Raw genomic sequence first — 15334 nt, 5'->3', positions numbered from 1 at the left:
GCCCAAGTGGTAAAAGTGCCCTGATGAGTGAGACAGTCTTGAAGTATGGCTTGGTGATGAACTATTTTTTTATGTGGTCAGACTATTTTTTTAAGGAATAGCCTAAATTTGGAAAAGATATTCCCTAGAAATTTGGAAACCTAGTGACAGTGGTGGTGGTGTGAAGATGAGGTTGATGTTGATGGAGATGACTGTGATGACAGTCATCATTATTATCAATATTTTTATTTATTTTGGCCACAGCAAACTTACAAAGACTATGTGTCCATCTAGCACAATGCCTGGCACATAGTAGACAATTAATAAATGCTTATTGATGGATTAGTTAATGCATCTTGCAGAGTCTTTCCATGTTGGAACATTCTGTTAAGTCTGAGCAGAAGCATTTAGTAATCAGGGAGAAAAAAAGATTCGTGTGTATGGAAATGGTCCTTAGGTACAAAGACTTGTAGATTGGAAAGACACAAAAGAATGAAGCTCAGGTTGACTGTGAAGGCATGTCTCACTGGATTTTTTCTAGTTGGTGAAGGCAAGGCACACAGGTACATTTCATTGTCTCCAGGGGCCTGCCAGACATACTAAGTAAGGGTAGAGTGAAGACTGAAAGGGTACTTTTATTTCCATTGAATGAAACAAAAGATATTTATAGGATGATGCATTTGCGGGATGACCTGGTGGTTGGATTGTTCTTGTCTAGGGAGGGCAGGAGATTAAAGTAGCAATGACTGTTAGTATCACAGAGGTCATCTTCTGTCCGCGCACACATACCTTCTCCAGCCGCCTACAGGTGTGTGTGTGTGCTTGCGTGTGTGTGTATGTGTGTGTGCATGCGTGCGTGTGTGTGTGTGCACACCTAGTTTGCTGGTCCAAATCTGATTAGTACTGGGTGTTAATGCTATTTTTGTCTGACAGTCTTTTCTGTTATGTCCAACTCTTCATGACTCCATTTGGGGTTCCATCTTGGCAAAGACTAGAGTAGTTTGCCATTTCCTTCACTAGTTCATTTTACAGATGAGGAAACTGAGGTCAACAGGTTAAGTGACTTGCCCAGGGTCACACAGCTAGTAAGTGTCTGAGACCAGATGTGAACTCAGGTCTTCCTGACTCCAGGCCTGGCACTCTATCCACTACATCACCTAGATACCCAATAATTCTCTTAGGGCAATTGTTAGTTCTATCCATCTGTTTGAAATAAATTGTATTTACTTACTTTTTAGTGTACAAGATTCTATGTATCTAGAAGAATGAAAGTACCTTAACAGTAAGAGCTGTTCATTTTTTTTAAACTTGTGTCTCTATTGCCTAGTGCAGTGCCTTGCTCACAGTAAGGGCTTAATGAATGTTGGTTAAGTAACAGAGTAAGGGTGACTATCTGAAAACAGCTGAGGCTTTTGAAAAACTCATGATTCTGACTTTCTTTTTCTCTTAGATGACGGAGGGGCGCCGGTGTCAAGTCCATCTCCTTGATGACAGAAAGCTGGAACTACTGGTACAGGTAAATTATTATTGCTTTATTTTTAAGGGTTTTCTCTTTTAATGAAATTTTGGAAAATCTAGTTTTCAACCTATATCCAAAAGGGAGGGAAACTACTGTTTTTCAAATCTTGTTTTTCTAGAATACATAGCCAGGACATACTGATTGTGAAATTCTGGTTGAATTCTTCTCCCCCACTTACACTATTGTAGACAGATCTATATTTGGACTGATGTTAAATAAAAGTCCACAACAATCATTAGCAAATCTTTTTAGTATTACTCCTACTACTTAGAAGATTTTCCTCATACCTAGCCTAAATGCCTCCTGCTTCAAGTTAAGCCAATTTGTTCTTTCATGTTAAATGTGGATGGAAAACAGCTGTCAGCATTCTCCACTTGTCTTCACATATTTTATAAAGACAATTAGCTGCTCCCTTTGTTTTTTCTTTTTAAGAATATTTTCCTATTTGTCCCTCTGAAAAGGCTCAATAATCTCTCTGTATTTTACATCTGGGAAAATTCAGATCCAGAAAATGAGTATTGCATAAAAGTGAACAAATCCATGTCAGATAAGTCAGAAATGAAATTAGAACTATTCCGGCCCCCCCAAACCCTCACCCCACCACCTTCACCCCAAGTCCCTGGTCTCTAGTTCAGACTACTTTGGAAAATCCATTCATTTCTTTAGAGCCCTAAAAAATAATTAGATCTTCAGATATATAAAATTAATTATAATTTTAATTATATTATAATGATAAAACTTTCAAGAGTTAGTAATTTCCTAGCTCAACTATTTTTTGCTCTGGATTAAAATTGTATGCAAATAAATATTGGATATCCTATTGCCAGCTTCCCAGCTAAGATTCTTGTGATGTTACTATGTGGCTTTTCATTATTGATCATATTTCACCACTGCAGTGACTACAGTGTGTCAGTGGGTTAAAAGTATGCCTTTTACCATTCATTGACTTGGGAAAAAGCTCTGGGAACCTCCTTAGGGTGGGAGGTGGGGAGACAAGACAATGTGTCAGTGGCAGATATAGAGAGAAAAGTGGAGTCATTCTCATCCACTCTCCTCTCCCCTTTCCCCAGTCACATATACATTATTCAAACCTGTCAATATTCAAACAATTAACCTTAAGAGTTGATAGTTTATACTTTTGACCTTAGTCAAGGACTAAATCATGTCTTGGATTTTAGAGGAAGTCTGATGTTGAGTAAAATGTGTTCAAAAAAACTTGTGGCTCAATGAATGCAAGATTTCCAGCTACCAGTGAGGCTCCTGCATGGTTAGGAATCCAAATTGCTTGTTTCTGTTGCTGGGGCTGTTCCTCCTTGGTTTTTGAAAAGGACCAATATCACAGGTGATGATATCCTGACCTGCGCATAAATTGCATTTAAGAGAGGCAGAGCAAAGTCTTCAGCCTCTTCTGAGTAGTCAAGAATTAGAGTTGAGGTGTGGACCTGTATGTGTACTTAGAATTTTTTAAACTGAATTTTCTATTATGAATGCTAATAGCTTTGGAAAGAAGTAGTGCTCTAACGGGAAATAAAGGCTCACATGGCACGGGAATTATATCTGATGTCCAGCCTGCCTCATGTGGTCCAGATAAATATTAGCATCATTCTAAGAAAGGCAAAGATATATGTGAAGCTGAATTGGACTAGAGAAAAACCGATTTCAGTTTGTGATTTTTGCAGAAATGTTAGATTATGAAAAAATGAGAAAATGTTCTGTTTACCGATTAGTTGCATACTGTCTCTGTAGTAGCTTCCATATACAATCTGTCTTAGTATCACATTCCCAAGGGACCTATTGCCATAGTACCTAATTGCTTAGCATGGGGTGGGGGGATTATTTTAAAACAAAGGACTATTAAGTGGAAAGCATGATATCCTCCTTTGAATCACATTTCAAACTGGGTAAGCAAAACCTACAGTAACAAGGTCACAGTTCTTAGTTGCTGATTAGTCAAAAGCCAGTTTAAAGATAAGAGATGTCTATGTCTCTACTCCAGAGAGGTATTCTTAAACTCAGAAAAATTTCATAGTATCATAAAGCTATGGAAGGGACCTCTGAGACCACCTGGTTCTACACCTTCATATTACACATGAGGTAACTTAGGACCAGAAAGTTTATGGTCACATAGGTGGTAAGAGTTAGAGGTAGTATTTGAACTGAGGTCCTCTGATTCAAGTCATGAGACATTAATCTATTATGTCACACTATTAATAAGGACAATATCTTTATTCTATAGATATATTTGAAGTACCTGTTATGTTTAAGACACCTGTGCTATGGTTTGTAGCATAGATGATTGATTTTTCATCCATCTGATTTTTAAATAACATACACATTTTGACCTTGTACCCTCTTTTCTATTTTTTTTTAATTTGTAAGGGTATGAAAAAGAAATCTGATCCATATGGTTCAGATTCATTTGGACTTGAATCACCAAAATATATCAGATACCAAATATTCTTCAATGTTCATAAATGTTTATAACAGGCCTTAAGATAGGGCATTGCATTTTCCAACCATTGGCCCTGAAGCAAAGTAGGAACTCTTCACTAGTTTAACTGAACAAAGGTGGAAAGATTGAAGGGGAAGGCTCAGGGTGAATGCTGAGCTTTATATCATGTATCTGCATGAGAAGACTGAGACCTTCTTTGGGTCCAGGGATTTTCTGATTCTTAAGGCAATGAACAATTTGGAAACTTAAAAGGCTTATCCAATGACAGAAATACAGTATGGTCTTATAGACAGAGAAAGAAGAGCCCACAAGCCAGTTCTTATTTCATTGGTAAGAATTGGAGATTATCAAGAGAATGCAGATTTGATAGACAACTGCTCAGATGATTTCACTGTGTATCTGCCCACCGTGTGTCTTTGAGTAGCTCATTTCTTTCCCTAGATCACAAAGTATAGTTAACCTTTCCACATCATGGGGGTTAGGGACATGGTGCCCCTGCAATTTAAGAAATCTGTGTAAAATTTTTTGGGCCTCTCTTCATACCGGAGCAAAAGTCTGATTTTTTCCTTTTTCTTTTATGGAGTATTTAAAAAGATAAAATATATTGTTATTGTACAATACTATACATATATTTTATTCATTTCTGAGTTCCTAAACTTTTTCTGTGTCATTTTCTGGCTTTCACATGTGGTCTGAGGCTTCTGCAAAACTCCCCAAAATTCCCATTTAATTACTTATATTAATTACCTAATTTAATTACTGTCTATAAGATTTTACTGTATGTCTGTCATTGGATAAGACTTTTAAGTTTCTAAATTGTTCATTGCCATTGCCTTAAAAACCAGAGAATTCCCATTTATTTACTTATATATGGCCCGCCATATATTGAAACTATGATGGGAAAATTCATGATGTGGAAGGAATAACTGTAAAATATGCATAATTCTACCACAAAATGTTTTTAAGAGGCTTAGAGCTTGAAGGAATTGAATTCATGTTTCTGAATTCTTGATCATACCTCAGCAAATCCCTAAAAGTGTGAAGGTTAGGACTTAAAATTATGTACACTGTACACTCCTGAATATCTGGCTGAAAAAGGAAGCATGTTTGACCTGAGGTTCTGCTATTCAATAATAGCCATTCCTTTCAGTCTCCACTATTATTCTGGCCAATCATAACTCTAACCCAGAAATTCAAATTCCAAGTTAAGGAAATCTTATGGAAATCTCTTCCTGAGCCATATTGTCCTGACTTCCTCTGCCTCATCCTGACATTTGTTGCTCTGCTAAGCAAGACCATGTTAGTTGTATGTTCCCTTTCATTTCATTGGACCACATATGCAATAGTAGACAAAAGTTAGGACATTATATAGATAGATGATAGATGGATGATAGATAGATAGATAGATAGATAGATAGATAGATAGATAGATAGATAGATAGATAGATAGATAGATAGATAGATAGATAGATGTATCCACATATGTTTAGGGGAGGGAAGTCAAGTTTGTGATTTCATGATAGGGGACTTCTTCCAGTGTAGACTGGCAAGACCAACACATTGAGAAATTTAATGACTTGTCCATGGTATCACAGCTAGCATTTTGTATAAGCACTATTTGAACTGTCTCTTTATGAATCTCCAAGGGCTGACCCTTTAACAGCTCTGCCACACATTAGCACACACACATAAATAGCCAGATTTAGAACTATGCCATGAAAAAGTAGTATTAAGCCCAAGAAGTACTTGCTTTTGTAAACTATTAGTTGTGTAAAAAAATAATGACCGCTTCATGGCACTATTGCTCCTGGATTTTTATTCACTTTTGAAGGGGAATTTGGTGTAATGAAGGGAACACTGACTTGGCTTCAAGTAAGACTGGATTTCAGTCTTATCTCTGCCCTTTTCTGTGTGAAGTTGGGCACATCTCTTAACTTTTCTCTGCCTCAGTGTCCTCATCTAGACTTATACTACCTAACTCCCAGGGTTTTGAGGAAGGTCTTTGGTAAACTGCAAAGTAATGAATGTTATTCTCTTTTCCTGCCTGGCACTTTTATGTTGGGGAGAATCTTTTAAGGACAAAGAAAGAGGAAACAGATGTAGACTGTAACTGAACTTTCTAAGTTAAATTAAAGAATTTCCTGAAGGTGGGAATTGTTAAATGTTGTAAAAGAGTGAGTTAAAAGACTTCAGGGCTTTTGAATTAAGGAGAGATTTTCCTGAGTCTGAGATGCTTTGGGTGTGGCTCCTTCATTATATTTTAAACTGACTTGGTATACCCTGGTGATGTTGTTGAGTCATTTCAGTCTAGTCAGATTCCCCATTTGAGATTTTCTTAGCAAAGGTACTGGAGTGGTTTGCCATTTTCTTCTCCAGTTCATTTTACAGATGAGGAAATGAAAGTGAATAGGGTTAAGGGACTTGCCTAGGATCACACAGTTAGGTCTAAGGCCGCATTTGAACTCAGGTCCTCCTGATTCCAGGCATAGCCCTCTATCCTCTGCAACACCTAGCTGCCTATACTCTAGTAGTGCCTTCCTAACATGAAAATATACACTTCACTTGTTGCCCTGGTTGTTTTTTCATTATACCTAGAAGACCAAGTCCTACTATTGGCATTCTACTTTTAGAACTCCCATTCCTTTTTATGTGAGAATTTTACAGAACTAAAATTGCTCTCTCTTAACCTCAAATGGCCTCAGTGAAGTCCATTCCCTTGTTGGCTTAGGAAGTGCCCCTATAAAACAAAATGGCCATTCTCCAGGTTGTCCCAGTATTGCACTAGAGGCAATGCCTCCACTTTTCCTCTGCCCTCTGACACTGAATCCCTCAGTGGTGATCCATAAGCCATTTATAAGTCTCTCTTTCCACTGTAGTAGAAGAAACAAAATTTCCTTACAATGCAGAGGAGTATAGACACTAAACTTTCCAAGAGTATTGAAACAGGATCATGAATTATTGCTATGATAAGCAATTTCCCTGTTTTTAGAGAGAAACACTAGCATGGAAACAACAAGATAGCATACTTACGAGAAACAGAGAATTAACTTGTTTTTTAAAATTGCAGTGGATGGGGTGGCCAGGTAGCACAGCGAGTAAGAGCACCGGCTCCAGTGTTGAGAAGACCTGGAGATCGAATCCAGGCTCAGATACTTAGCACCCACCCAGAAACACCTGGCCATGTAATCCTGAGCAAGTTACTTAACCCCAATTGCTTAGGGGCGGCCAGGTGGCTCAGCGAGTGGGAGCACCGGCCCCAGAGTCGGGATGACCTGGGGATCAAATCCAGGCTCAGATACTTAGCACCACACCCAGAAATAACTGGCCGTGTAACCTTGAGCAAATTACTTAACCCCGATTACTTTAAAAAAAAAAATTGCAGTGGACTTGAGCCCCAGTTTCTTTTTCTAAAAAATGAGGGTATTGGATTTGATGGTCTAAGGTACTTTCCAACTCTAAAATCTTAGTAAGGTGTAGTGACCAGAGTGCTGGCTTTGTAGTCAGGGAACCTAGTTTCACATCCTGGTTCTGCTATTTGATACCAGGGTGACCCTTGGGCAAAGTTACTTCATCTCTCTGGGTCTCACTTTCCTCATCCATCAAAGTTAGGAGACTGGCCAAACTCAGCCCCAAAGACAAGATAAGAAAATGCATCTCCCTACCCTCTTTGCAAAGGGGGTATGGGGGGGGGGAAGGCACTAGCTGTGGATGTGAAACATTCCATTTACTGTCAAATTCAGATGATATGTCGATTAATTTTGACAAGCTTCCTCCCTCTTCTCCTATTCCACCTCTTTTCTTATCCTTTGTTACAAGGGATGACTCTCTATGTAAGAAAAGAGAGGAATATATTTGAAAATGAAGGTAATACAAAAACAAAAGCTATCAATAAATATTTATAATTTTAAACCAATTTTGAGAAGGTTTTCTCTCTCTCCCAAAACAGAGGGGCTTAAACTAGTAGATGCCCTTAAGATGTTACCAAGTTCTGCATCTATGATCTTGATCCTAAGAAGTGGTATTTGTCATTTGACAAAGGTAGAAAAAATAAGCAGCAAGGAGGGACTTTGGGAAGAGGCCCAAAATATGTTCAGTGATAGTCTGATCAATATTGATATTGAATAATTCACATTTAAAATTTGTTTCCCTTTTTTTTTGTAAAATATGGTTGTGTTTTTTTTTTTACTTTTACAATTCTGGATATTGATTCCTCTTAAAAGTTTCTTATAGATGCTGGATGTCAAAGTCAAATAATTAAATTGTTCCTGTTTTAAAAAAAAAAGAAAAGAAAAGTGGTATTTGAGCTAAGCCTTAAGGGATAAGTAGGATTTCAACAGATGAAGAAGGGAGGGTGGGAGGCAGGCAAAAGACATGCTGCTGTACACACAAGGTGCTAAATACATGTTTCTCTCCAAAGAAGCCAATGATCTCTAAATTGCCATATCTAATGGCCTTTCCTCAATCCTCATGCTCTAGTACACCCCCCCCCCCCATTATATTGAGACTAACCCAACCCTCTTTTGAAAGATCACAGTGTTACAGAAGAAAGTTTTGTTAAAATGCTGTGGGTACTTTTAAGTGTTCAACTGATTAGACTCAAAACTGTATTTGATTCCAAAATCATACACCTGAATATGAGGGCTTCTCTGGAGAAACTCCTTTCCCACAGTTCTTCTCTCAATGTATTGCTCCCTTTCAACCAGCGAAAAAAAATATTTCTCAACTTCTGGCCATTCTACGTGACCCTTCTCAGCTTGGGAATGTGACCACTTTAGTTACTATCTTCTTAAGCAGAGTGAGGGCAAATCTCTAAAATTCTACCATCTTTCTGGTGTTCTCTTCCTATGCCAAATGACCGCAATACCTCACACCCTCTTTTCCCAAATTGTCGTGTTCGCCTCTTTCTCTGACCCTTTCCTTTTTCTTACTTTAGTCTTCTCTGGTTATGGATGCCACTCAATAATGTACCGGTTTACCAGTACATTAAAATTGGTCAGGGAATAGGAATGGTGATATTAATGCCAATAGCTCATTTATATATCTTCATTCCTTTCTCTGCCTATCAGCTCCAGAGAAACCTGTTTCTTTCTTGCTTCTACTGTCCTATTCAGGAAGTCAGAAAGAGAAAACAGATAATGCCTAGAAGAAAGCCCAGAGTTCATGCACATCCTTTCACTGGGATCACTCATCACTGCCCTCCTCATGCAAGACCCCACTGAGTAGAATGCACCAGAAATGGTGATGCCATTGAAAGTGCCATAAAAAGTCCCCTTATTTCTTTCTCCTTTCCCTTACTTTCTTAAAGAAGAGCATTCTGTACTCTGTCACTAGCTGGAGCTTGCCAGTAAATGAATTAATAAGGTGAAATGGGGTTGAACTCTCCATAAGAGGAGGTGATGTAGAGGTGTGGCATCATTAGTCATTCAATAAGCATTTATTAAGTACCCAAGTTCTAACTAAATCCCTGACTAGCCAGAGTTCTTTAAGTCACAGAAAGTCTCTGACACAAGGGTCACACTTTACATAGCTGCCTTTTCAGATATGACTCTATATTCTTAGGCATTATTTGTCGTTGTCAATTAATAGGTTAAATACGTAGTCCCTATGTGCTGGGCACTGTGCTAAGTTCTATGGATACAAAGAAAGATAAGAGACGGTACCTACCCTCGAGGAGCTCACTATCTAATGGGGGAGACAATAGGCGAATAACTGCGCGCAAACAAGGAGAGATCAAGAGAGGGAAGGAAGGTACAAATAAATATCTGTTAAAAGACCACTTTGCCTCAGCATTGCTCAACTTAGCAAATTGAGTGTGTCCTCCACTGTTGGCCTACTGGGAGAGGCCAGCTTGGTGTAGTGTATTAGTAGGTTGGATCTGGTTAGAAAATTATTATTATTAACTAGTTAATATTAATAATATAAATATTAATTATTAAATCCAGGATGAACTGGGTTTAAATTGTAACTCTGAGACTACTAGCTGTACTGCGCAAAGTTATTTAACCTCTCTTTTTTTGTCCCTTTTTCATCACTGGTGTAATCAGGATAACAATAGCATCTACTTCACAGAGTTCTTGTGACCTGTGTAAGGCATTTGACGAAACTCAAATGCTAGATAAACATCTTCTATTGTTACTATTTTCTTAGCTTCATTGAGCTATTTATACTTTGATTTCACTCTCAACCAAACCCCTTAAAATGTCTATTAGAGTTAGGAAGCCTTTAAAAAAAAAAAAAAGAGGATTAGGACCTTGAATTCCAGCTGAGAACTTCCTGTTTACAGGGTAGCTTAATCCTAAAGATTATATAGATAGGTGGTGTTCACTGATTGAATGGAGACTGTTGGAAGAGTTTGAACTATAAGGTCACAGTATAGGGAATTGAGTGTACTAACTTTGACAAAGAGAACAAGAAGAATAAAGAAGGCCCTGCAAATGCAGTGTGGTGGTGGGAAAGGAGGGAGAAACTTTAGGATTTCCCAGCTAGAGCAATTTCTATGTCCCAAACAGGAAATATATACTTAAATAGTTAACTGTACTTGGACAAAGGGGATGAGGTCACATACCAACTCTTGAGTCATGGGTGGGGAATGTATGAGGCAGTAACTGAGTGGGTTTGTGGCCAACATTTAATATTATATAGGTCCCTGCAAGGATGAACAGTTGGGAGTTGGGCTTAGAGAACCAGTTAACCTGATCCCTCAGGGGACAAATTGCAAATACCAAATACCTACATTGTAATGCTTTCAGGTTCTTCTGCACCTTTGAGACCACCTGTGCTAGAAGTGGGGAAGAGGGAGAGCTAGCCTTGTCTTCCTCTTCACCATTTCTGTGTACTCTACCTGAATCCTTCCACTGATTTTCATTCCTGTCTGGCATATTGATTCTCCTCTTTTTGACCTTTGAACTTGTCCAGATTGCCCCTTTTTGTCCCCATTGCCCCTTCAGCTGTTAACTTTTCTCTCACTGATTTGGAGGTGTCTTATGATCACCAGAGTTTAAAACTGGAACAAACTGCCGGTGACAAACCTGAACATTGCTCAGGTGTACTCTATGGGAGTCCAGTCAGTTTAACACTTATTAAGCACCTGCTATATGCATTGCATTGTGTAACTATTTCACTTACTATATAAACTATTAGCAGAGTAATACTGGGGCTTCTGGATTTCAAAAGGCCAAACAGCAACAGGTCGTAATACAGGCAGCTTCCTATCCTAACTTTAACCTCACAGAGAAGCCAACTGATAAGAATACAGATTTTCCCTAATTTATACAGTTCCTGAAAACCGGCATGTAAATGAAATTTTTGTAAACTGAAGTATAATAATAAATGAACATAACATATACATAACTGAAGGCAACATAATAATAGCTTATAGTTCATCTTTACAAAAGATCTTATCTCACTGGATCCTCTCCACTGTCGGCAATCCATCAGTCAACATTCAATTATTAAGTGCTTATTATGTACCAGGGATTGTGATTTGGGGTTGCAAAGACAAAAAAGAAACACCCCCTGCTCTCAAAAATCTTACATCCTGTCAGGAGGAACAACATGCATTCAGGTGGTAGATCCAAAATATCTTCAAAGGCAGTTTGTGGGAGAGGTACTGGCCCATGGAGTTATGGATCAGGAAAGTCTTCTAGGAGATGATTGGAGCTGAGCTTTGAAGGAATCTAGGAATTCTAAGCAGTAGAAATGAGTTAAGAGTGCATTCCAGACATGGTGGATAAACTGCAAAAGCATAGAGTAAGGAGATGGAAGTGTTACTGTTACCCCATCTTTCCTTCTCTTCTAAGTGAAACCTAGATTCCCTAGGTACCTCCAATTCCTCTTTTCTCACCTGCTACTAAACCCTCTGCAGTTAGACTTCTCATCATTCAATTAAAAATATCTTCTCCAAAGTTACCAGTGATCTCCAAATTGTCCACTCTAATGACCTTTTCTTACTCCTCATCTTTCTTGACTTCTCTAAAAGCCTTTGATGCTGTTCATCACCATCTCTTCCTGGATTCTCTCACCTCTCTAGCGTTTCATGCTCCAACCTGCCCAATTGTTTCTTTTCATCTCCTTTGGTGCATCTTCATCTACATCATAACCAAGAACCATGGATGCCCCCCCCCATAAGCTCTGTCTGGTACCCTCTTCTCTTCCTCTTTAAGATATTGGTCATTTTGGTAATATTACTGGTAATATTGGTAATTGATAACATTGGTAATCTTATCTTCCATGAGTTCAGTTATCATCTCTGTGCAGGTAATTCCCAGGTTTATAAATCTAGCCCTAGTCTCTCTCCTGAGTTCTATTCTTACATTACCAACTGTATTTTGGATATCTCAAACTGGATATCCCATAAGCTTCTCAAATTCAACCTGTCCAAAATAAAACTCATTATCTTTTCTCTTCAAACGCTCACATTTTTCCAACTTTCTTATTACTGTCAAGGACAAAATTCTCCATCACTTAGGCTCACAAACTCAGTGTCAACCTTGACTCTCACAGTCACCCTACATATGCTATTTTTTTGTCAGACTTCGTCCTTTCTATCTTCATAATATCTCTTATATATGCCTTCTCTCCATTCATACAGCCATACCCTAATATAGGCTCTCATTCAAACCATTGCAATAGCCTTCTAATTGGTATTTCTGCTTCAATTCTCACTCCAGTTCATCCTTGACATCAATGCCAAAATCCTCTTCCTAAATTGCTGCTCTGACCATGTCACCTTCTTGCTCAGTAAATTCTGCCGGCTCCCTGTCACTGCCAAGATCAAATACAAATTCCTCTGGCATTTAAAGCCCTTGCAGCCTGGCCCCATCCTGCCTTCCAATCTTCTCATACATTATTCCCCTTCAGGCAATTCATCATCTCTTTGGCCTACTGTTCCTCATGTATGATGCTCCACCTCCTGAGTCTGTCCTTCTGCATTGACTATCGCCTATCACTGAAATTTTCTGTCCCTCGTCTCAGCTACATCAGCTATACCTAGCTTCCTTCAAGATGAACTTCAGAGCCCACCTTCTACAGGAGGCCTCTTTGGTCCCACCCCTCCCCTGTTAGTGCCTTCTCTTGGAGATGACCTTCCATCTACTCTGTGTGTACCTACATATACATATACATTATATATGCACACTTACATATATAGTCTATATGTACTATATGTATATGTGTATATGTATGTATTGTATGTACATAGTTATATTGTTTTCCCCCCATTAGAAAAAAAAAACACTTTGAGGTCAAGGACAATATTTTTTATCTTTCTTTGTATCCCTAATGGGTATCAGTGCTTGGCACACAGTAAGCCCTTTATTAAATGCTTGTTGACTGAGTGAAAGCAAGAAGACCAGTTTGGCTGGACCGTAGAGTTCATGAAGGGGAGTAAACTGTCGCGGGTAAGTCTGGAAAACTAGAGTCAGAAAGGAAAGGACTTTAAATGCCAAGCAGAGGAGACTGTCTTTGGTAGTAGAGACCGCAGTGAGGGAGTAGGGCAGGGAAGTGACATAGTTAGATGTGGGCTGTAGGAATACCACTTTGGCAGCTGTAGAATATGGACTGGAGAGGGAAGAGACTGGGAGGTAGGGAGGTTAAGTAAGCATTGTTATCTCATTTTGCAGATGAGGCTTGTTGTGGCTAACTCAGTCACCTAGCTGAAAGTACCGGGGAAGAATAAAAGTGGAGAGTCACTACTTAAAGGATTCTCTCAGTAAGTCCATTTGTAAAGCAAAGAAGTGTTTGTTAATGTTACCTCCTCTTAGTTTGTCTTTTAGTTTTCTTTAAGTCAAGCATCCTTGCCTAAGATTTTATGATTTTCAGTGGTGTACACATCATTCAGTTTGCATTATCAATCAGAGGAAAGTTTGTCTATCAGAGAGACGTGTTTCATCCTGTTTTACCTTCTAAGCCTGAAGCTTTAGGTGGCATTGTGGTACAAAATACAGGAGTCATAGGTGCTTGTTGTTATTCAGTCATGTCCAATTCTTCTTAACCCCTTTTAGGATTTTCTTGGCAAAGATACTAGAGTAGTTTGCAATTTCCTTCTCCAGTTCATTTTACAAATGAAGAAACTGAAGCAAACAGGGTTAAGTGGCTTGCTCAGGGTCACACAGCTCATAAGTGTCTTGAGACTGGATTTGAACTCACTTCTTCCTGACTCCAGGCCCAGCAGCCTATCCACTGCCCATCGACCTGAGTTCAAATCCCAGTTCTGTCACTTACTGTAAGTATGAAGTTAACATCTCTAAACCTTAATCTCTTTGCTTGTAAAAAGAAAGAACTGATTTAGATGACCCCTTTCACCTCTAAATCTATGATATGGTAAAAAAAAATATATATATATATACATATATATATTTATATAATACGAAAGAAAAAAGAATTCAGGAGGAGATAGTGATGAAAAAAAATACCTCTATTATCTAAACATATCATCTAGTATTTTCAGGAGTACTAGCCACTGCTTTCTATTAAATAACCGCTCCTTGAAACCACCTAATGGGACTGATGTTATGGTACTGTAATTCAGGATGGGGAAGAGAGTAAGAGTGAGAAACTTGGTGATTCTGCAGCATACAGATGACCATGCAGATAAGCAACGCAACCTCCAAACACTATCAAAACTCAATAATTGCCCCCTCTTCTTGAAGATGAAATAGAAACGTGACTTTGAAGGTTGGAATAAGGCTACGTTATAAATGTCCCTGTCTAGCAGTCTAATATCAGCTCTCTGTAGCAAACTGTACTACAGAAAAATCCTATACAAAAAGACCATATTGTTGGTATTGTTTTGGAAGGTGAGAATTGAAGGCATGTGGCATCCATTCTACATATGTTGGTGATTTTTTTGGGGGGGAGGTAAATATTCCCCCTAATTCTTGAGCTCAAGTTATCACAAATACATGTTCCTGGCTGTTTCCCATTAAGGGCTGTATCCCTTACAAAGTGCCTCAGTATACTAGCCAGATGTTATAACACAATGGGGCAGACTTTTTTTTTCACATTCAAATGAGTTCCATAGTGTTCTGCAAAGCTGAGAGAGAACATGTGGCTAGCATGGGTTTCTGGAATGCCAGCAATCTTTGAAGATTCCCTGGAGAGCTAAATTTCTCAGGAAATGCTTGATTGCCAGTTTAGAAATGGTAAAAAAAAAATCTTGCTTAGGAAAAGTTTTTGAAAATTCACTTAAAATCCTTTTACTTGTCAGCAATAGACCCATACAATGATACTTCACTCAGAAATAAGCAATAAACTTATGACTACATTAAGCTGAAAATGGTAACATTATATTTAAGAATCATTTCACTTTCTGAAAAAAAGGTATTCAGATTGTCTCATCCTTTAGTTCACAGGATTTGAAACTGAAAGGGACCTTAGAAATCATC

General features: G+C 38.5%; 1 protein-coding gene across 6 annotated transcripts in view; it reads left to right on the top strand.

Moving 5' to 3' along the window:
• Positions 1 to 15334, top strand: part of FRMD4A (FERM domain containing 4A) — a 416929-nt gene that overhangs the window by 148295 nt on the left and 253300 nt on the right. For all 6 annotated transcript variants that reach the window (XM_069106435.1, XM_069106434.1, XM_069106433.1 and 3 more), the window contains exon 2: positions 1430 to 1495. In XM_069106435.1, coding sequence (XP_068962536.1) covers positions 1430 to 1495 — 66 coding nt within the window. The remainder of the gene's footprint in view (positions 1 to 1429; positions 1496 to 15334) is intronic.

Source organism: Petaurus breviceps, unplaced genomic scaffold (assembly GCF_028583685.1).
Source record: "Petaurus breviceps papuanus isolate PSGF00001 unplaced genomic scaffold, PetGlider_PUasm1.0 79, whole genome shotgun sequence".
Taxonomy (NCBI): Eukaryota; Metazoa; Chordata; class Mammalia; order Diprotodontia; family Petauridae; genus Petaurus; species Petaurus breviceps.
The sequence above is the reverse complement of the archived record's forward strand: the minus strand, read 5'-3'. Positions and strand labels throughout refer to the sequence as shown.